Source organism: Corapipo altera, unplaced genomic scaffold (assembly GCF_003945725.1).
Source record: "Corapipo altera isolate COAL_440 unplaced genomic scaffold, ASM394572v1 0, whole genome shotgun sequence".
NCBI lineage: Eukaryota > Metazoa > Chordata > Aves > Passeriformes > Pipridae > Corapipo > Corapipo altera.
The window spans coordinates 27,806,326-27,829,105 of record NW_020884872.1 but is presented as its reverse complement, the minus strand read 5'-3'; the positions used below and the strand labels follow the sequence as shown (position 1 = coordinate 27,829,105).

The following is a 22,780-nucleotide window of genomic DNA, read 5'->3' as shown; positions in this document are numbered from 1 at the left end:
AACAATCAACTTCAAGTACACAATCAGAATGTTGAAGAAACATCTCTTAAGATACTTCAGCAATTTCTACCAGAGAGCTCATTCTGTATGAAAACTAATCCTAATTTGCTTCCCAGAACATCCAGACTGCCATTGTTTTGATGGTCTTCAAGCTACTGCCACTTAACTTTTGCACCTTCCTTATAGGACCTTAATCAAAACAAAACCATTATAAAACAAAATTATGTGACATATAAATCTTAGGTGCTCTATCAAGCTCTTGATACTTAGAACCTTAGACAATTTCATGAATGTGGAATTACATCACTTTTCTCCTTCCCCAGCATGCATTTTGCATACAGTAAAAGTCCTCTCAAAGAAGGTGTGAATTTTTATTTATTTATTTATTTCAGTAATTAGCATCATAGTCTTGGCAATATTTTAATAGCTCAGGTGTTTCTTAATTAAGTATCAGTGTGACACTGCACGGAAACCAAATTATGGTTACCCTTTTCCTCCAGTAAGTCCACATGACAGAGATGCAACTGGATGAATCACACAGGAGCCATATATACCAAGAGCTACGTTTTCTCCTACTCACAAACACATGCTGACTGAACTGACCCTAAACCTCTGATCTTGAAGCACTTCCTCTGCTTCCAACCTGCAGTACTGGCTCAACAAGAATTTTTCAGAGGTAAAGCACAGATGCTTCTGTACTTCATCAAATTTTCATCCCACTGTGAAAGCTGCTTTCAGTTTTGTTTCCTGGATAGGAGAAATATGGTGCTGGAACCTTCCAATGATAGCCACACAGGGAGACTGAAATAAGAAACTGCTTACACTTGCCTTATATCACTATACAGGTCATTAAGAATTTCTTTAAGCTGAGGCAATGAAAAACAGCAGAGTATAAGCATAATGCAGAAAGTAAAACTCCTTTCTGTGACAGAAAGGAAAATTCATCAATAACAAGAGATTTATGGAGGTCAGAAAAAGTTTAAGTGCCAAATAACTAGATGGAAGGCACAAGTCTGTCTTCTCCATTTCCAAGACCATTATTTTAAGGTCATATTAATCCAGACCAGAATCATATTGCTGCCAAAGGTACCTCACAATCACTTTTGCTCCTTCTATTACACCAATACTAGTTCAGAAGCAGTGGGATAGAGTCTGGCAGCCAAATGACGATCTTTTGGCAACAACACTGAGTTTATCTTGACCTAATGCTTGCCTTGGTGACTTGATGGCAATGCTTTTGCTGTGTAAGCTATTAATAAAAACTTTCCAGCTTTAGCTTCAGTTAAACAATCTCTTGTCATGAGACTAGCATTAAGGAATTCTTGTTTTTCCTGCTTCTCAAAAACATGACTATGGTTTGCTTTCACTTTTTATCAGCTTATGAGGTAAGAAAACATTGACACTAAAGTCAGCTTTGCAAGCAGGATCAGCCTTCAGGCATCTGACAATGAGTAGTTATTTACTGTCACTTTACACAGACATAAAATTAAAATATTATTAATTGCAACAACCCACATGCAGCTAACCAGCAGAGGCAAATGAATGCATTATTTGAAAAATCCAACAATAATAAGAGCCCACATTTTGTGAGAGTATAATTCCCAGACTGCCTCACAGAGGTAAAAAATATTTCAATTCTTTCTCTTCTTTGCTAGAGATCTGAAACAAGACTCATCAATACATGCAAAAAGAAAAGAGCATTTAGATGGCTCCTGGGAGAAGTTTTAACTCAGTGGTTCCACTCAACAACTCATTGCTCATTTAGAAAAATATAGTAATTATTAAAAAAAAAAAAGAAAAAAGCCAAAAGGAATGTGCTTCCATAAAGGTCCTCTGTGGATGGCAGAAGAAAATACCTGAATTGACAGCAACTGAAACTGAACATTGACTGGGCTATCAATAAAGATTAAATAAATCAATTGAACAGTTATAATTAGTATGGTAGTATCACATGCAACCACTACAGGTAACACAGTCTGCAATTTGTTTCATGTTGCCAATACATGCCTAGTTCAATCATGAAGTTCACATGCACATTAAGAGATGAGCAATCAGATCAGTATTCTCACTGAAACAAGTAGCATGTGGCAGGTCACTGAACCTTTCAAATCCATTGTAAAAAACAACTGAAAATTTGTCTGTTTTTTTTTTCTTACAGCCCAGGAGGGGTGGGAGGAGGAGGGGCAACTGCTCACTGGAATGACAAAACTCTAACCACCAAAACACTCTGGGTGTCAAGCAAACCTCTGGCCAAGAGCAACGGTATTTCTGCCCCCCTTTCAAGGGGAACAGCACACAACCACCAGTATGCCATATGTAACCTCGTGGGCTTACTGGTACTGCTTGGACAAGTTGAGAATTGGCCCTCAGTAATGCAGCACTCTTGGCTGGCTGTTTGCTCAGGACACCAGCAGTGCCACCTGCAAAACACTATCACTGTCAAGGCAACATATCCTCATCAGAGCTGACAATTCCCACCCCTGTTCCAGACCTTGTTTTGTGATGAAAAGAATCTGCCCATGAGGACACTCAAATCAGAGAACTGATCTGACAGAAAGGCAACTAGGCTGTGAAGAGAGGGAGTTACTTGTAAATATACACTGAAATCCCTGGTTTCCCCATCCAGCTTACTCAAATGGTTCTGATGGCATAAAAGTGAGGAAATGATCTCGCAGGGTGAACACAAGCAGCAAGGGAGAAATGGATGAGGCTTGGATTTTTATTTTTTTAGCAACTATGTCTATTATATGCACTTGTGGATCTACAGTACATATTTAATATTTGCAGCTCATCAAAAAGCTTGTGTGCTTTTTCTCAATTGCATCATCCAGTTTAATCCAAGACAACACATTCCCTTACAAATCCCGAGAGAAGCAAGTCAATCAGGCTCATCCAAAGCTCATACACAGACTACAATTCACAAGTAAATCACTGTAATTAGTTGAACCATGGTAACTGATCACAAGCGTAGGAAAAATGAGGTTAAACATACTTTCAGTCTCTTGAAGTTGAAACCAGTACGTGCAAACGCACACCTGGGCTGGACTTTCTAAACCATGGTAATCCATTCAGCAGATGGACTCCAAACAGTAAACTCCTCCACATGATTTGAACTTTACAAGAATTCAGCACTCCCAGTTTGCTTTAGTGGGATTAATCAGCCTGAATACCTTAAGCACAAGTATCTTTCAGCATTCAAGGCCCCATCCTCACTTACACATAATAACAACTCAAACCTGCTGAGGGTATACACAAAACATTTCTCTCAAGTCTACAATTACAGAGTTGACAGCTACAGAACAGAAATCGTGCCTTTGAATTGCTTCCCAAATTTAGCAGAAGACATACCTTTTTTCTAGATCTTTGATTTTCTCCCTTAGAGGGGCAACAGCCTAAAATAAAGGAAAAACATTTAATCTTTGAATAAAACTCGACTCACATCACAAAACACACATACAGGGAGCTACTTTTGAGCAAAAATCATGGCAGTCTCCTATGAAGAGCTTTACTGAAGACACTCCAAGAAACTTGCATCTTAAAGCATCCTTTACATAAAAAAGCCTTGAACCTTTTCCACCAAAAATCCAATCACCTAGTATAGTGTGAAATGAAATCCCTTAGCTTACCACTGAAAACAAAACACTCTCTAGGGCTATACATAAGTTGAAAGCTATCAGAAGGTTGTCACTTGAAGTGGTACCATGTAGCAACACATCAACAACCCACATTAATTTGTTTTGTACAAATACTTCTAATTAGAACTAGACAATTCAAGAACTTCATAAACTGAAATACGCTGCATATTCACGTTAAGAGGAAATAATATGGTATTGTCATTTACATTTATTAAATATTTAGCTCTGTGGAGCAGCAAATAGCTCTTTAAACAGTTATTCCGATGGTTCAAGCTTTAAAAAGATCCAGAAATGCTCAACTTCTCAGACCTTACAGTAACTCTGCTCTACACATTGAATTTCAAGCATTTCATCATTCTTTAACAGCTGGAATTTTCACAGTGCTTGTTGCTACACTTACCAGAATTAAAGAAAAAAAAAAGGAAAAAAAAAAAGAGAAGAGAGGCATGGAAAAGACAAACTAGGAACACAATCTCTCCACTGATTTTAAACAATTTCAGTGGGCTCCTCATTGCATTCAGAGGAACAATTGTTATATAAACCTGCTGGACTACAAGACATTAGACAGACCAGACTACACTAATACAGTCACTCAAACCCACACAAGGGTAAGGGGTATTGACCTCAAGGGCTTCTGTATCTATTAGATGCTTTGCTTTATTTTTATTAGAAGTCTAGAACATTTGGAGAAAGAATTGTTGCACATATTCTTAAAATCTCACAACAAACTGAGGTTGAAATTGAAATTCAGAGGTACAGAAGTTTAGAACCACCAGTGTGTTCATTTCCCATGCCTACTCCAGAAATTACCAGGCTCATGCTTAAAGCATTAATACTGCACATCATCCCCAACCACAAACATTGCTATCTGTGTCCATTATTTAAGAACAAAGCAATGCATTTTTGGGCAGCTTCAAGTTTGTAATGAGATATATATACTTCACATTTTGTAAGGGTGACAGAGGAAAGAATTTGTGTATATCCTTTCAGTAACAAATTTAACAGTTCTCAGAAGGATTCTACCACAGTCTCTGCAGCAAAAGCATCAGCAGATTTATTACTTTCAAGAAAGGTTTTGAGGAAAACAAAGCAGAGTTATGCATCCATGTTAGAAACTCAACTATAGCAAAGAACAGTTCAAAAACTTACGTACAGACACAAATCCAGTGCTTTGAATGGTTTTAGCAGAATGGAGAGTAATGAGATAAAACTAAATGCACCTCTTCAACATGAAATCAGTGAAATGGAGTCCTCAAAACAAAACAGATTGCAAGTATTAGCAAACTAACCTCCTCTATTTTACTCTCCACCTTCTGATCCCCATTTTCTTGAAGAGTCCTGTTGGCAAGAAAAGAAAAAACCATAATCCATACCTAAGCAATAGCTGCTCCACTGCACCTTCATCATGCTGTTAAAACAACACCTTCAAAGCATCTCGAGTTAGTATCATTTCAAAGACATACTCTAGAACAAATTAAAGTGGGTGGTTCAATTCCCACTGAAATCAGTTAGCTTTATCACCAAGTTTGGCATAAACTGAACCAGCTCACAGGAAAGAACAGTAACTATAAAAATGACATTCATTCTATACAGAAAATTAACTTCATTTTAGAAAAGTGTCTAATCACTGGTTTTGAGTGTAACTTTACTGTGCAAATGCCCAAAACTCTCTTTGAGGGTCTCTGTACACTGACAAAACATTTTCCCTTAATGCCACAACAGTATCAATCAAAGAGAGAAAAGGACAAATAGATCTCACTTTGAACTTTTTCAAACACAAGGGGAAAAAAGCCCTATACTAAAATGTGTCTTAAGTGACCACCTCATGGGCAATACTGACTTCGCACACAAATGCTAGTCATTTGAAATGAAGTCAAGGATGATGCATGTTGTGGTAACTTATGAAAACAGAGTACCATCTAAGAAGCTAATGTCTTGCACAAATCTGTGTGGTCTCACTTAGCATCTAATTGTGTAAAATATCTCAGTGAGTTGTGTTCATTCTTGAGTAAACTTCTACAAGTGTAGAATATTTTACCCCCTGCATATAGTCTACGTAATTTTCCTTACATTTGCATAATTATATTTTTGCAATTAAACCTTCTGAAAGGGGAATTATTTATCTTCCAGTAGTAAGTTTTTGCATACTAGAGGATTCATAGGTATCCAACATAAAATGGAGTTCTTTCATAAATAAAAAAACAGAGCTCCTTTACTTGGGACTTGAACTCATTACACCTAGGGAAATAGAAGATCCTTTGTTAAGTAGATATATATATATATATATATATATACACCATACTGTTAGAAGTTAGAGCAACGATTCCCTTCATAACCCTCTGTAAAACTCTTACCTTTCAAAAGTCAGCTCAGTCTATTACTGAGGCAAAAACCTTAGCGGTCAGATTGATTTTGTGGTATTTGTAAAAAGTACAGTAAATTCCTACACAAAGACACTCAGACCCTGAACCATCTTTTCAAATCAGATTGCCATTTATTGTATTAGTGGCAAATAACAACCCTCCAGTTAACACTGAATGAATTTACTATAAGGAAGCAACATTAAGCTATCCTGGTGGATTTTGGAAATGTTTTTCCAAAAAACAGAAATTTACAAAAAGCTATACAAACAACTGTGGAATATATAGCCTTTCCTCTCTGATAAACGAGACAGGAAAATTTGGAAAACCCCTCAGTATATTAAAAGGTCGTCTCAAAAATAGTTCCTACTAATTCTGGAACTGAAGGACTGTCACTGCAGTTCAGTATTTAACGAGCTCTTCCTCCTAACAAAGACAATCTTACTGGATGAGGACCAACATCAGACATTCAGAAATAAAGTTTTCCCCCTCGATAGCTCTAAAAAGGACATCTCAAATAAGAAATATGCAGGTAGTGGTAGAATTTGTAATAACAGTTTATCAGGGAATAAACACACTGGATACTACATCCACCTGTCCTCCGCCAACCCCTCTCTGAGGTTCTTGTCCTTCCTTAAGAAATGCTCAGCTGCTCATGTAACAGCTGCTAAGCTGCCATAGTTCACTGGTCATGATAACACGGTAATTTAAATGATATCTCCATCTGCAAGACAAAGGAGCTCAGCAGCTGTTTGCCTGACAGCTGAACACTCTGTGCATCAAGGGTGGGAAACTCCAAGAGGAGTAAAGTGGACAGCTTGGGACAGGAACAGATCCCAGAGAAAGCTGTGCTGGGTGAATCAGAGCCCATAGAAAATTCATTATTTTTCTTAGTTTTTCCTCAAACTTTCCTTACTCTGTGCTGCTAAGACTGGTACAGTAGAGTACCAAAACCCTTCAGTAGCAAAACAACATGGTGAAATATTTTGTCCTCTATACAATGACTTTGTTATAGGGAACAGGCTGTACCCATATTCTCTTCAATTTCTTTTGCAGCTGTGAATTTGCAGCTGGTGAATTTTCCTGGAGGACAAACTCGCATGCAAGCAGAAATGATGTGAAAATCTGCATGTTTTGCATGCATATGCTATGCCTTTTTATTTCTAAAGGAAAAAAATTCCAGGGAACAATGCAGGATTTTTTGCTTTTCAGCAGTTAAAGCATCAGATTATCTCCCAATTAACTTGGGAAGAGGAAAAACTCTCCAAAGTATGTTTCTGATTCTAGGTACAGAAACGCAGCTATGGTGAACAGCAGAGAATCTGCTGCTCTTCAACATTTAAACCCATATTATCAGTGAGATACAGTCAAATCTGCGCTAAGAAAAAGAGAATCCAAACCTATGAAACCAGGTATGCCAACCAACTTGCCAAAACTGGAAGATAAATTTGTGTAAAGAAAGGTAGATGTTGAAGTGTAAGATCCTGGGTGAGATTTGCAGCAGACACACAACCCTTTTTGAGACCGAAACTCTGGATTTAAAAAAATGGTATCAGATGCTTAGCAACCACCCAAACCACAGTGTGAGCTGCTGTTCTGTTTTCTCCCTACTTTATATATATTGACACATGTTGATGGGAAAGGTAAGTTAATTTTATTTTGCATAAGAATATTCCATACAAAAATGATATACATTACCTCATATTGACAAAGTTTCCCCATACAGCTGAAAAATAAGAACACAGAAAACATTACAGTGTCATATAACAGTACATGAGGTAATTTTTCCTATTATCATCAGAAGGAATTTAGGACAATATTAACTATGTTAATCACAAATTATCTAAATAAATTGCATACACACACCCCTTCAAGTATTTATGACACAGTTTCAAAGCATGGGAGGAATTCTGATGAGATTACACGAGACAATAAGGAAACGCACAGGAATTATCTAAACTATAATTTGCCACTGTACACAGATTAAATAAACAGGAACACTTGACTTGTTTACTGGGGACACTGAAAAAAATGACAAGAGCAAGAAAGGAACCCTGTAGACCTGAACCACACAAATTGGAAACTGCAGAGTAACAAGAATAAAAAGACTGGCCACTACAGGTGAGAGCTGAACCAGTCTGAAGAGATGCCACAAGAGTCCTGCATTAAAGGTAGCAAGTACTTGTGTACATGTGTGTTCTTTCTCTAAACACATACATATTGTGATGGAGACACAAAAGGTACCTAAGTAATATAACCAAATGCCTCACAGTAAGAAACAAAACCCATTTATTACACTGTTTGTATGGAAAAAGTTTTATAGAAAGATAAATCACAGTCTAGAATAGCACAGCAAAGACGCATCAGTTTCTGGGTTCACAAAAAGGATTCATCTGCCCAAATTATTTTCTACTAGAAAAAAAATCTTTAGAAACTGTTCAGGGTTTAAGTAATTATAGGAAGACTATCAGAACACTGTTTTTCCTTTCAACTAGGACACAGAATGTAGTTTAAAGTGAAAAATTGAGAAGCCATAAACCAGACTACACCGACAAGGAAGACTTGACAACTTCAGATCACCAAGTTAAACAAGGTTAACGTGGAACAGTTAAGGGACCCTGCAGAACAAGCAAAACAGCAAATATACCTCCAATATCTCCAGAAAATCATTCTGCAGTTGCTCTTTAAGGATTGAAATTACACTGGGTCTTAAGAAGAAGCAGTTGTCTATATGCAGTATTTATATAGAAAGCTTCTGAAGTGTCCTCAGTTTTTGAAAGCTATATTGCAGGTTTCGAGTAGCAGTTAGTGAAGTATTTTGCCTACATTTCTGCTTTCCAGATCGTTTTCATCATGGTTACTTTCTGAGTTCAAGCAGAGGATGAGGTGTTACAAAATCGAGAAAAAAAAATCACTGCTACAATCACAGGCACCTTCCAGGCAGGAGGAAAAACAAAACATACCCAGGAACAAGGAATGGGAAGACACAACTGAGGTTGCAGTAATGCAGTTGCTGTTCTACCCTTTAGGGGATGGCAAAGTTACTGAAATGTTTGTAACTGCTGAGTGCTGCTGATTAATTCAAAGAGTAACTCAAGCGAATCCACGACAGACTATCAAACAAACTGTAGGAGGGCACTGTGATACCTCTGGTGGTGTCATAAAGCCTCATGTCATCTTCTGGGAAAAAGATAGGGAAGCTTTATATTAGAATGAATGATCAATAAAATCCAACTGAATTTAAAAAAAAAACTTGAATTTTATGTTAACTAGATAAAAGTAAATTTACTGTGGGGAAAAAGGGATACAACGTTGAGCAGTAAGTTAAATTCCAGTTATTCACCCTCTGATTAGGATTTCAACATTATTTATGATAACATTAATGGAAAAACTTTTTTTTTTCAGTGAATGATGACCATCTCACAACTACAGGTACAGAATTCTCAAGTCAGATACTTCTCAGTTACACTTACAATGAATTATTTTCCTGGGCTACAGAAATGCATACAAACAATAAGTGTTGTTTATGCAGTGGCAGGAAGCATCTGGGCTGAGCTGATGCAGCAGGAATTGATGAAAAAATGAGTTGCCAGCTGCAACGCAAATACCATGCTGAAAAGACAGTGCAGATATACTGCATACAAGAAACTGGCTTCCTAAAGAAGACATGTTAATTGTGTGTTCTCAGTATCCACAGCAGGGAAGGGGAGCCCAAAAAGGCATTTGTATCCTTCGAAAATCACTATGTTTGACTGCTTGATATCTCAGTCCTGTAGGGGTACACAACTTTATGATACACTTCTAAGCAGTATATTTTTGTACCAATGGGGGGGGGGGAAATAAAAAAGAAAAAAAGAGAGGAAAGAGGAAAGGGGAAGAAAAAGAAACTGCAAAATGAACTGCACAGGAACTACCATATTGAGGGATCTGAAGAACCCTGAAGTCTCTCTCACATGCAAAGAGGCATTGCAGAAATCCGCTTCAACATACTGCCCTCACAAAGGATTCTGAATGCACAATTCCAAGAAGGATCTCTTTAACTAATGGTGCTCACACAGAGCTTACATCAAGGTTTAAGGGATCAGATGTAAGATTTTGCACTACAGTGGAAATAAGGTTTGGTTGTGTTTCTTCTAAATGCACAGTTGTTTATATAACAGGTTTACCCTGCTGCAGAACCAGTGATATGACTGGGCTTGGCAGTCGGCTGGGGTTAAACCATGACAAGGACTATGGCTCACAGAGGATTTCCTTGTCCTAAAGGTTATGCCAAGGCCAGTCTGACATTCAGGCAAGAACAACTGAAAAATATTAAGGCAAGTGGGTCTAAATGCACAAGCAGAACAATCAGAATTACAAGCCTAAATTCAAGATGAAAATCCTCAAAGGTACCATAAAAACGCTTAACAGGCCCACCAAGTTCAGGCACCAAAACCTGCAAACAGGGATGGTTAAAAAAGTCTTCCACACCAGCAATGTCATGAATCAGGCACTACACTACATATAAACCCAGTTTTCAAAAGCATGAGACTCCTAATGGACCAAATTTGAGCAAACAGTAACATAACCAAGCACCTCACTGTAAAAGCCAGTCTTAAAAATCCAAATATAAGGCCAAATATTTTAAACCAAAAAGTACTCATCCAGGATAACAGTCCTGTGCCAATTCCCAGACCTTAGAGATTTAACACCCTCATTCTCCACAGCCACGCACAGTACATACTCTATGAAGAACTTACTAGTCATCCAACTAGAGAGCACTCAAACACAGAGGCTTCCTGCTGTCTACTGAAAATGTGCAAGGGAAGAACTGGACTAGACACAAGCATGACTTGTAACCAAACAAGACACTCACCTACAAGACAGAAAGAGACAGAGGTTCTGCTTATTCTCTCAAAGACTAACTGTAAACCTCATCCAATGACTAAGGTAATAATAAGTTGCCATTAAGGTAATAGTAAGTTGCCATTAGGGAAGCAATCAGAATATCTGGAATGTTCTAAGACACAAGAAAGCCTGTAGGAGAAAGGCCTGTAGTCCTATTTTGACTCTGTTTCTGAGACGTTTTTTCCCCTCTGCATCCCTTCCATAAAATAATGAGAGAAATAATTTTTATTGTAGCATTTTTACACGGATTAATTGCAATTACCATGAAGATTAAAAATATATCAGTCATTAATCCCTCCCACAGACATTACACGTTGAAGTGACAACTTCCAGAGGAGGACAACACATCTTGGGCGTAGTGATAAATAGTGATATTTTTAGAAAAGAGGAGATTTGTTTCTTAAAACCTTAATCACAGTATTGTTACTAAAGAAGTATTTACATTTTGCTGACTAAACATTAATCACCCAGGGTTTTCAGAAAACACCAATCCTCTTTTTTGTTTGGTTTGTTGTCTGTTTCTGTTTTTTTTTTTCCCACAGCCTCTGAGAGATCAAGCCCTAACTATTTGGCAAGCACAACCTTACAGTTTTACAAGATTTCTCAAAACTACCTTAAACAAAATCAGTCAATTAGATATCAGTAAAGAATATGGGGGTTTTTTCTACAGAATATAACTTATATTCCTGGAAATTTAAAAGTTTGTTTAGTTTTCCTAGAGAAGCCCCTTTCTGAAATTATGCTGGATGCAGAGCACTGCAATGAGTGGGATACTGTCAGCAAAGGAATATTCCAAGAGCTCTGCTTGGGATACAAGCCAACCCTGACTGCATTGAGTGAAAACAAACAAACAAAACAAAACAAAACAAACTACAAAATCTGTTAAATCACATTTGAAAAAGTACAACAGAAACCACAAGCACCGTCCTGGGGTTTTGCTGAGCATCCACTATTAAATGGACACTTCTCTGTCATAGTCAGACTTTTAACTCTGACCAGCTGCACTGGTGACCAGAGCACCAAGAGTTATGCTCTGAACATAAAAGCAGGATGAATGTTTTCATCTCAATGTCCTTTCAGTCTGTCATCTGCAATAAAACTTATTATATAGGTTTCTATAGAACACAGATTGCTATGCTAAGAGAACCCTGCGTGCCTTAATTAACTCATCCAAATAGGCTGGGGAACCAAAATAATAACACTACCACAACTGAAGGTGGGGGAAAAAAAAAAGCAAATAATCTCAAAAGAAGCCTGTACCTTTATCACAGGATGATTCCTTTTCTCTGGGTCTCTTTAAATGACATTAAAGTCAAGTCATAGACTATTAAAGGGCATCAACAGTAATACTCACCCATAATCTGAAATTATTGGTGACAACATCAGTTTCAGCATAACATACATTTTAAAACAGATGTTTTAAAAAGCAAAACCATGATGTCCATAGAGATCCAACTGTACCAAAACCAGATGTAATCCCTTTTAAAACAATTTTTTTCCTAATTGCTTTGTTGGTTGCATTTTCAAGACAGTCTGTTAAACAAACTTTTAGACAAACTTTTGTCTAAGTAGATTTAGGTGAAAACACAGGACTTTTTGCCCTGTATTGCCCTCCTTACAACTTCTGCTCCTCAGAACAATAAGACTACAAGATGACATTTGTTACAAGTGTATCAACAGAAAGAGCATGCAGGAACAATACGAATATATAGGCATAACCTGAATTTCTAGAGCAAAATCATAAGCTCTGAACATCCAGAGTGAATTGCTTCAGTCAAACTTTCCATTTCAGACAGATGCAACATCATTCAAAAAAGGGTGGGGTTTTTTTTCTTTTCCTTAAATCTGAGTCTCCATAGTCACTCAGCAACTTCAGTCTCCTGGCAGAAAAATAAGGCTTATTTTCTCCAGAGGAAAAATCTGAGAAAAGGGAAAGTACACAAAGGGAGCTTTTTATTTATTTAATTATATTTATATTTTATTTATTTATATTATTTAATAAAATTCTGTTTATTAAAGATGCATCAAAGTTTTAATTTAATTAAGGTACATATTTAACAATGTAAAGAAAACAATTCCTTTCTTTAGGAATATATTATTTCCCAAAAAACACCTTTCTCATTAAATTGGAGAAATACAGATTTGACGGATTACTCAATGGATAAGGATCTTGATAAATTAGAGGGCTGGACAATCACAAACCATATGAAGTTCAACAAGGGAAAGAGCAGGATTCTGTACCTGGATGTTCATACAGACTGGGGAATGAGATGCTGGAAAGCAGTGCCATGGAAAGGGACCTGGGGGGCCTGGCTGATGGCAAGTTGAATATGAGTCAGCAGTGCCCTGGCAGCCACCAGGGGCAACTATGTCCTGGGGGGCATCAGGCAAAGCATCACCAGCCGGTTGAGGGAGGGGATTGTCCCGCTCTGCTCTGCACTGGTGTGGCCTCACCTTGAATATTGTGTGCAGTTTTGGGTGCCATAATGTAAGAAAAATTTAAAGCTCAAAAGAGGGATATAAAAAGCTCATAAGAGTCCCAAAGGAGGGCAACAAAGATGGTGAAGGGCTTTGAGGGGAAGCTGTATGAGAAGCAGCTGAGAGCACTTGATCTGCTCAGCCTGGAGGAGACTGACAGGAGACCTCATTGCAGTCTACAACTTCCTTGTGAGGGGAAGAAGAGGGGTAGACACTGATATTTTCTCTGTGGTGACCAGGAGCTGAGGGAATGGCCTGAAGTTGTGTCGGGGGGGCTCAGGTTGGATATTAGAAAAAGGTTCTTCAACCAGGGGGTGGTTGGGCTGGTAAAAACAGGCTCCCCAGGGAAGTGGTCCCAGCACCAAGCCTAATAGAGTTCAAGAAGCGTTTGGATGATACTCTCAGGCACATGGTGTGACCCTTGGGGATGGTCCTGTGCAGGGCTAAGAGATGGACTCGATGACTCTTGGTGGATCCCTTCCAACTCAGCATATTCTGTGATTCTGTGAATTGGCTGGGCGGCTTCATCCAAAGAGTTCTGGTCAATGTCCAAAGGGAGGTCAGTAACAAGTGATGTCTCTCAGGGGCATATATTGGGACCAGAACTGCTCGCTATCTTTATTAATGACACAGACATTGAGATTGAGAGCACCCTCAGCAAGTTTGCAGGTGACACTGAGCTGAGAAGTGTCACTGAGGAAAGGGATGCCATCCAGAGGGACACCGACAAGCTTAAAGAGTGGGCAAATATGAACCTCATAAAGTTCAACAAGGCAAAGTGCAAGGTCCTGCACCTGGATCAGGGCAACTACCAGTATCAGTACAGACTGGTTACAAACAGACTCAGAGCACCATTGTCAAAAAGGACTTGGGAGTACTGGTGGAAAAATAGGACATGAAATGGCAATGTGCACTTACAGCCCAGAAAGTAAATCATATTCTGCCCTCCACCAAAATAAGAGAGGTAATTCTCCCCCTCTATTCCACTCTCATGAGATACCACCTGCATCCAGTTTTAGGGCCCCCCAGAACAAAAAAGACATTGACTTGTTAGAGAGGGTCCAAAGGGCTGTCAGAGGGTCCAAAGGTCAGAGTGATGAAACACCTCTCCTGAGAAGACAGTTTGAGAGAGTTTGGGGTTGTTCTGCCTGGAACAGCAAGTACTTATTGTGGCCTTTCAGTACTTAAAAGAGGCTTATAAGTCTACACAGATTTCTGTATGGCAAGTAGTTCTTCCTATTATATTTCCTGAACTGCTGCCTTGCTCAACAGTAAAATTCCTGCCCCAAATCAAAGACAGCAGACAGGAACTGGAGCTTTTCCCACTGGGTTTTCACAGGAAAGGTGCTCTCTCTCCTATTTGGACACCATCACCACCACTCTATGCCAATCCCTCAGCTAGTCAGCAGTTAGCAAAACAAAGGTAACATAGTCATCAGGACATTTTTGTACCTTCTCTTAAGAACTGTACTTTCCTACAGCTGTGAGATGTAACATTATGGAAATTTTCTTTCTTTACAAGAGTTAACGGAGCTTCATACTGGATGGTAAACTGACCAAGGATACTTTTTGTTACGTTTCAATTAGCATCATCACTTCATGACTGAATTCTGTTCTTAGTTTCCCGGATGGCAAACTCTTTTCAAAATTTCTGTTGTCTTTTTTCCAGTTCTCTGTTCAGTGTTCCTACTCCTTCAACACATCATTCTTTACTGCTACTCATCCACTGACCCATCTGTTGACTGCTAAGACTGTTTTCAGTGGACACACAGAATGCTCCAATGGTCAGCACTATAACTGAAACAAACTCCCTTTTCCCAGCTACCTTTCACAAACCTCTTCAGGTAAATTGATGCAGTAACCCCCACCTCTCCCTCCCTACAATCCATAAACAAGATGCTGAAAACTACCAGTTTCAACCAAACTCTGCTTTGGTCAACCAACCTTAGAGAAAAGAAACCAGCAATATAAATGACAGGAAAATGTTTCCCCTTTGCAAAAACATAGGGTAAAGAAGATGAAAGTTCTAAGAGTGTTTGTCCTTGAGTAGAATGATGGCAGCACCACCTCCTGAACATGCCACAGAAAAAACAAATACTAAGTGGAAATAAAATATTACAGACAAATATTAAATCAAGATAAGATAGGATCTGTAAGCATTAATTTCTCCAGGATGCCAAAAAATTGGTTTAAAACATCCTGGTTAGCAAAACATAGCCAGAGTATATCTATTCCTGACCAACTCAACTGAAGCACGAACAAATTTTCCTAAGCTACATGGCTTCAGCTAGTTGGAACCCTGATGAGCAGGGAACTGGAAGCTGTTGAAGACAGTGAACTCACTTCCATAAACCCACAAATGAAAGGCAGCTCTGCAAGACATGAAGCCAGCAAGTAAATGTTTTGGGTTTGATTATTCTTGGTGGAGAATCCATAGCATGCTAACACAAAAAGCAGGCGAGCCTGATGTCACATACAATCATTTCTAACTCTTCCATAGCTAGTCAATCCTGATGTCTGGTTGTAAAACAGCTGGGGAATCAAGATTTCTGATATTCTCCGCATCAGTGCCGAATAGCATTTGAGACAGTCGGCCTGAAGCAATAGTACAGGACCAAATTGACAGGTATTTTTCTATTATGAAAAGTGGAAGTAAAAGCTTATCAAAACAAAATATTAAGTAGTATTTACCTTAGTTTTGAACATATGCAAGACAAGCAACATGCGAGGGGCTGGTAAGATTCAAACTGAAAAGTTTACTCACACCTTGATATTCTGAGAAGAGAATACTACATTCTTCCTAGTTGATGGAAACCTAACAAAAACAAATGGCTAATCTTGTAAAACAAAGGATAACAACCATGGAAATTAACAATGCTGGGGGAAGTCAAGCCACTTCTACTGCAGGATGCACCTCCCTCATGTTATTTTGATATTTCATTTTTAAGTTGTTTCAGTAGCCGTGCTGTAATTTATCTTATAAAGGAAACAAGGTCTTAAGCTTGGATCTCATGGCAGCACCCTACTATGACATTTTCCCCTGGGAAAAGGAACAAGGCTACTGATACACTTCCTGAGAACTATTTGATCTACAAATTAGTAAAGAGAACTGTTCTACTTTACCAGAAATAGAGCTCTTAACTTTTTCATTAAGAACATGCAACTCCCTTGTCATATCAAGACATCAGCAGATTACTCACAGTAGAATCAAGACTAAAGCAAGCCATGGAGATTGAGGAGCTCTGGTCTTTAAATCCTGGCCACAAGTTTTTACACTGTTATTTCCAACAACTTAAATAAGGTCCTGATTCTACAAAAACAATCACACTAAAGCAGGTCAGAATGCTCACATAAAGCTGAATAAACATTTAAAATGTCCAAGGGAATGAGTTTAAGGTGTTTATGTATTGACATACCAACACACAAACAGGTGGTATTTTTAAAAGCAAAACTCTCAGCCTGCATAAAAGTTATTCATATTATGGTGACACTGAAAATTTTTTAATATTATTGATTTACTTGGTTGTTCTTTTGTGATCTGTCTACATTTCTCACTGCAGACACCAAAAATCCACTTCACCTGTGTTTACAATCACCTCATGTTCTGAAGCTTCAATATGATGTAAGTTCCCTCCATGACTGAAAGGATTCATTTCAGTCCACCTCCACACATCCCTCCACCTTGCTTTGGTTAGCACTGCAGTCCTGCAATATCTTGCTGGCAGTTAAATCAGAGGAAAACCGCAGTAGAAGACTTTGTCCCTTTAAAAGGGCAATGCAAATGCAACCTCTGGGCAAAATTTCCCACAATATGTAGCATAGTGTAGCCATGCAATGTTCACAAAAGACAGCCTTGCAAGTGAGCCAAGCTAATTCTGAAGAGTATATAAAACAAAACTGAGCAGCATTCTAACAGATTACAGAGTGACTCAGACAGTTCGCTAGCTACGGTACCTCCAGATTCATCACCTGGGCGATGGGGAACAACGTCACCCCTTTCACCCAAGGGCTCCAGAAGAGGTAAAGGTAAATGTTGAACTCTGTTCACTCCAGTTTTCCCAGGAAAGAGTTGTTTATGTTACAGCAGCTTTTAACTGCGTGCTAAACAGAAATGCTCCCTTTGACATTTATTTTTATACACACAAAGCATGCACAGCACACTCTTTCAAGTGAACGATTTTTTAAAATTAATATAGATTAGACTTCCAGAAATGAAGCATCAAATATTACTTTAATTCAAACCCAGATGTAAAGTAAGGATTTTTCTGACTCTAAGTACTACTAGGGAAACCAGCGAAGTCCATAAAAAGAGTTCTAGGGATCTTTAATGTGACCCTGACCGTGCACCTCGTGCCACAGTGGTTCTCATCCAAAGTAAACAAGACTCCTTAGGTGAGACACTGCAAAGTATGTGATAGCAACACCCCCAACAGCACTCACAGCTGCCCATTTCACCACTCTGCATGATCTCCTGAAGCTGGGCCAAACCAGCTGTTGATTACCCACGCTGCCAAATGGTTATAACACAGTTCCTTCATCTGGTGTACAGCACAGAAATTTAAGTCATTGTATGTGGTGTATGCTGGTGGGAAACAGATGTGGAGCAGAGATACCAGAGAGAGCCTAGCCACCCTACACCTCGTGCTGTAATAATCAGTGACTTTTGAGACTGCAATAGCCGAGAGCCTTTCAACAGCCTGCAAAAAGCTCTTCCTCTAGTTTGCAAACTCTCACAGAGAAGTTCTTCAGGCACATTTGTAACATATTTGCATTCAAAGGCAGAAGCTTTTTATGAAATAAGACACTGTTCAAAGACACCTCCTACACATTTGCTCAGCTTCACACATAGACTGACAAAATGGCACTATCAAAAAAAGTCCTATCCTCCAGTTCACAATTCCCTGTAATGTGTGCTCCAAATCTGATTGCCCATGTACTAACACTGAACGGAATTTCATGGAAAGGAGCTGCACAGCCTAAAACCACTTAGTCATTTGGAGAGTACTTGAGAAGGAAGGAATGTAAGAAGCGCCAGCACATACACCTACACCAGCAGCTCACTTTTCTCAGATTCTATGCTATTTTAGTCTGGCATTATCTGACTGCAACCAGAGTACAGTGATGATTCAGTAATACTGCAAGGAGTACACTTTTAGGATAGAAGGATGGGATCATAATCACTTCCACAGAAAAGCAAACAAAAAAATAGTCTCTCTAGAATCTATTAGACCAGTGCATCTGCCAGCATATCATATTATGCTGATGACACCAGAGCCATACCTCAAAACTCCACTACTTTTGATCCGTAGTCAAAGATGGAAAAGCACAGCAACCTGACATGCTAGATTTGCAAAAAACACACTCCCATCATACACCACCCTATTCCCTTTTCAAGCTACTTTTTGCCACACTGACCTGCAGTCCCTCTCCTCCTCCACATTCTTCTGAATCCCAAAGAACAAGCAGCCAGAAGACTTCTCCTTAAGGCTAACTTTTACTCACAAAGCTACAAAGCAAGCACCAACTACTGTCCACAGAAACTAATCAACAGCCAGGTCCCAATGACCGTGTCAACTGCCACTCACATCCAGTATTTGTACAGCAGCCTATTAACTTCTGTTTTGACAATTATCACTTTTGGCAAAATATGCAGCCCTTGCAAAATAAGAACAGACATTCAGTAGTCAGTATGCATGGCACCTGAAGTCACCTGGACAAACAAACTGCCCAAAAAGTCAGAGCTGGCACCCAACTTCAATGATTACAGCAGTATCTAAACAGCCCTGTAAGCACAGTAACATATGGTAATAAAGGGAACTGCTGTGTTGTGTTTCTGTGGTAGGAAACACCACCCCTTCTAACCAAATTGCTTGTGTTGTACCTCTCCACCCTCCCAAATGCAAAGGGAGGATCCTAAATCTGATGCGCACACCCATACCCAAAGCTAGCTCACCTACATGTGCTTTCAAGCACCAAGAGAAATCACTTGTTCCCTAGCTAAGCTGACAAGGCATCCTTCAGTCTACATAAAACCTAGTACCTAAGCCTGAAAACAAAACAGGTTAAAATAAAATAAAACTAAAAATGCAACAGAAAGAAAGAATAAAGGGAAGAGAGCTGACAGGACAGCTCTGACAAATCAGACTATTTGGCTGGTAACTGAAGTCATAAACATCCCCGTCACTGGCTATTCTAAGATTTTCTCAAATACCTTTGTGCCTCTCTCCAGGCTCTTAAGACTCCAGCTACGCGCTGAGTTAATAAACAAACATTTATTTAGCCCCGCAAAGGATTTGGGAGGATTTTACAAAAAACAGACACGAGGCCTGCCCTGGAAAAACTTCCCTGCGGGCTGGTCACCTCACGCCGCTACCAGGTCGCGATCGAGGCGGACAAAGTGCGGTCTGAGGAAAACACCCCCGAGCCACGTCCCGCTCGCAGCGCTCCCCTCGGGACGGGACAGGGGAGACACGGCTGATGGGTACGCCGGCACGGCCCAGCCGCACCGGGGGAAGTTTCAGCAGGGCAGGGAAAGGGGGGAACCCTCAGCCCCGCCGCGCAGAGCCCCGGGGAGCCCCCGCCCCGCCGCGGCCGGAGGGGCCGCGCTGCGGCGCCCCCGCAACCGGGCAGCGCAACGGGGCGCGGGAGAAGCCCTCGCCGCCTCCTCCCTCGTGGCGGGCGGGGGGCACGGGGGGCGCCCGGCAAGCGGGCAATGAATGGCCGGGCCAGACCCGCCCCCCACCCCCGCTCACTCACAGGCGACGTAGGCGACGAAGGCGAGCCCCATGAGCAGCTTCATCCTCCTGCGGTTGATGGCGGTCAGCAGGCGCAGCAGCGGCCCCTTGCTCACCATGCCCCGCGGCAGCAGCACGCAGCAGCGCCGGGCGCCTGCACGGCCGCGGCCACCCCCCCGCTCCGCTTCCCCGCCCCGCTGCCCGCGAACCGCACGCGCAGGCGCAGCGGCAGCGACGGCGGTGCCCGCCCGCTCTCCCGCCCTCCCCTTCCTTCCCCGCCGTGGATGCGGCCGGAGCGGTGCCCGCGCATGCGCGCGCTATGCCGTCCTTTCTGCCTCCGTAGTGCTCCTGGCCCGGGCCGGTCGAAGGGCGACCGCCTCCTTCGGAGCGTTCCTGCGGGAAAGCGGCGCGCCCGCAGTCTCCTCGCGGCCCTGCGCTTCCAGGGTGCTTCAGTGTCGGCGGGCTTGGTCACCTGTGGCCACCCACTGTGGTGGCCCTTGGGTGGTGACTTGCTGAGACCAACATGGGCACACACGTAGATAACGTGTGTAACGTTGCGTCCTTCAATGCCTGGTGTTTTAAAAGCACCATTTGCCTTGTCCCAAATGTGCTTTCCGTATCTACACGTTTTGCCGTGGTAAGAAGAACTGTCTGGACACGTTTCTGTGCAATCACAGAATATTCCAAATTGCAAGGGACACGCAAGGATCATCAAGTCCGGCTCTTAGCCCTGCACTGGACCATCCGCAGGAGTCGCACCATGTGCCTTGAGAGCGTTGTCCAAACACTTCTTGAAGTCTGTCAGTCTTGGTGCTGCAACCACTTCCCTGGGGAGTCTGTTCCAGTGCCCAACCACCCTCTGGGTGAAAAACCTTATTCTGCTATCCAACCTAAACCTCCCCTGACACAACTTCAGGCCACTCCTCCAGGTTCCGTCACCGGTCACTACAGAGAAGTCACTCCTCTTCCTCTCATGAGGGTGTTGTAGACTGTGATGTCCTCTCCCCTCAGCATGCTCTAGGATGACCCTGCTTGAGCAGGAAGCTTGGATGAGATGACCCACTGTGGTTCCTTCCAACCTTGCCCATTCTGTGATTCTGTAAATGAAAAATGTGAGCATTTTTCCTCCTCCTAAAGTAATAATTTATGAATTTGTCTCTGTTTAGGGTAACAAGATTGCAATTATTTTAAAATGGCTTACATGTTTACTGCAGCTTCAGTCCAAAGTCCTTGTGGCCTGTTACAAACTGCAGATTGGTATTTGGCTGGTATGGTAGGCATCTTCTTCATGTGTCAAATCACGTTCTTCTACCAGTAAATACACCCACTTAATCTGAAGAGAAATATCTTTCCACAACCTGACCTTGGCCCTGAATAGTATTACCTCCACACAGTATCTAAGGAATATTCTTTCTCACACTCGTCTCCCACAGGAGAAGACTATGAGAATGAGTGCTCTTCAATTAAATTACTAGAGTCAATCATTTAATTTCAGTATAGAAATGCAGCTTGTTTACACCAAAGAAACTATGACCTCGGTCAAACAGAGGCCAATGCAGTTTACAAGAGTTAACCTTTTCTTATTACAAGGAGTAAAGTCAGTGAAATAAATGTGTGAGTCTCAGAAAGGTAAGTGCATTAGGATACTGTGCAGTGATTAAGAATATCCATACCCTTATGGTCCAGAGAAGTGACTTTTTCCAGGAAACTTTGAAAATTGAAATTTCCTAACTCCTACCCCTGGGCTCTGATTATAAGTCCACTCCTTTCCTCTTGGCTTTAGTTTCCTTTGATTTGTGTTTGATATACTTAGTTTTCCTGTTAATTATGCTGTTTATAGCTATGTGGAGTAAAGGGAATACCATACTACCATTTAGAACATAACCTAGCACCAAATTCATCTGCATAGTAATCACTGAAAAGTAACAGAGTTTTATACCAGCAGTAAATTTGGCCATCAAAAAGCTTCAGCTGAACAGTGCTGCATGAAAGCTAGAGAATATTACAGGAGTATCATTCCCTCCCTGCACCACAAACTCCCATTGTTTTCAGTAAGGGTTTTCTGTAATAGTATCCATATGTACAATACCAAATCCACAAGCCTTTAGGGGAAGGCAAGATGTTTTTAATGGTTGCCCTGACCTAAGCCAGGCTGCACAATCTGTGACTCAATCAAGCTGCCGGCATAAGGCACCTTACTTGGCACCTCACTCAGTGTTCAGGCCACTTTTGCTGCAGAAACATGTTGAGACAGGCTGCAATCCATGAAGATGGGAAAAGGAGAGCAAGGGAGCAAGAGATGTTATGGAATGTCATGGGGGAGGAGACTTGAACTCTGTGGAAGGCAGCCTGACCGTGCTCTCTACAGGGCCAGCTGTTTGTCATGCATGACACCAGGGCCAGCTGTGACCATGTCACTCTCCAAGTGAGACAGAACATGTCTAACTTAACTGCAGGGGGGTGAGTGTAAGTCTGGCATATCTCAACTGTAACTATAGACATGTACCTTATAAGTACTATAGAGTTCTTCGGACCCATGATGGCCAACAGCAGGGATACATTTCAGGACACAGCTGGTCACATTCACAACCTTGTACCAAGGACTGGCACCAGTAGCAGAGGTTCTTGTATGTAGTGACTGCTAAATGTGCCAGGAGAAAGGCAGAGAGATGATGCAGTTTTGAGT

General features: G+C 40.8%; 1 protein-coding gene across 1 annotated transcript in view; it reads right to left on the bottom strand.

Moving 5' to 3' along the window:
- Positions 1 to 20,263, bottom strand: part of UXS1 (UDP-glucuronate decarboxylase 1) — a 60,113-nt gene extending 39,850 nt beyond the window's left edge. The window contains exons 1-4 of the mRNA XM_027640935.1: positions 20,117 to 20,263; positions 7,694 to 7,721; positions 4,925 to 4,973; positions 3,349 to 3,392 (exon numbers count right to left, since the gene is read on the bottom strand). Coding sequence (XP_027496736.1) covers positions 3,349 to 3,392; positions 4,925 to 4,973; positions 7,694 to 7,721; positions 20,117 to 20,213 — 218 coding nt within the window. The 5' untranslated portion in view covers positions 20,214 to 20,263. The remainder of the gene's footprint in view (positions 1 to 3,348; positions 3,393 to 4,924; positions 4,974 to 7,693; positions 7,722 to 20,116) is intronic.
- Positions 20,264 to 22,780: the final 2,517 nt, after the last annotated feature.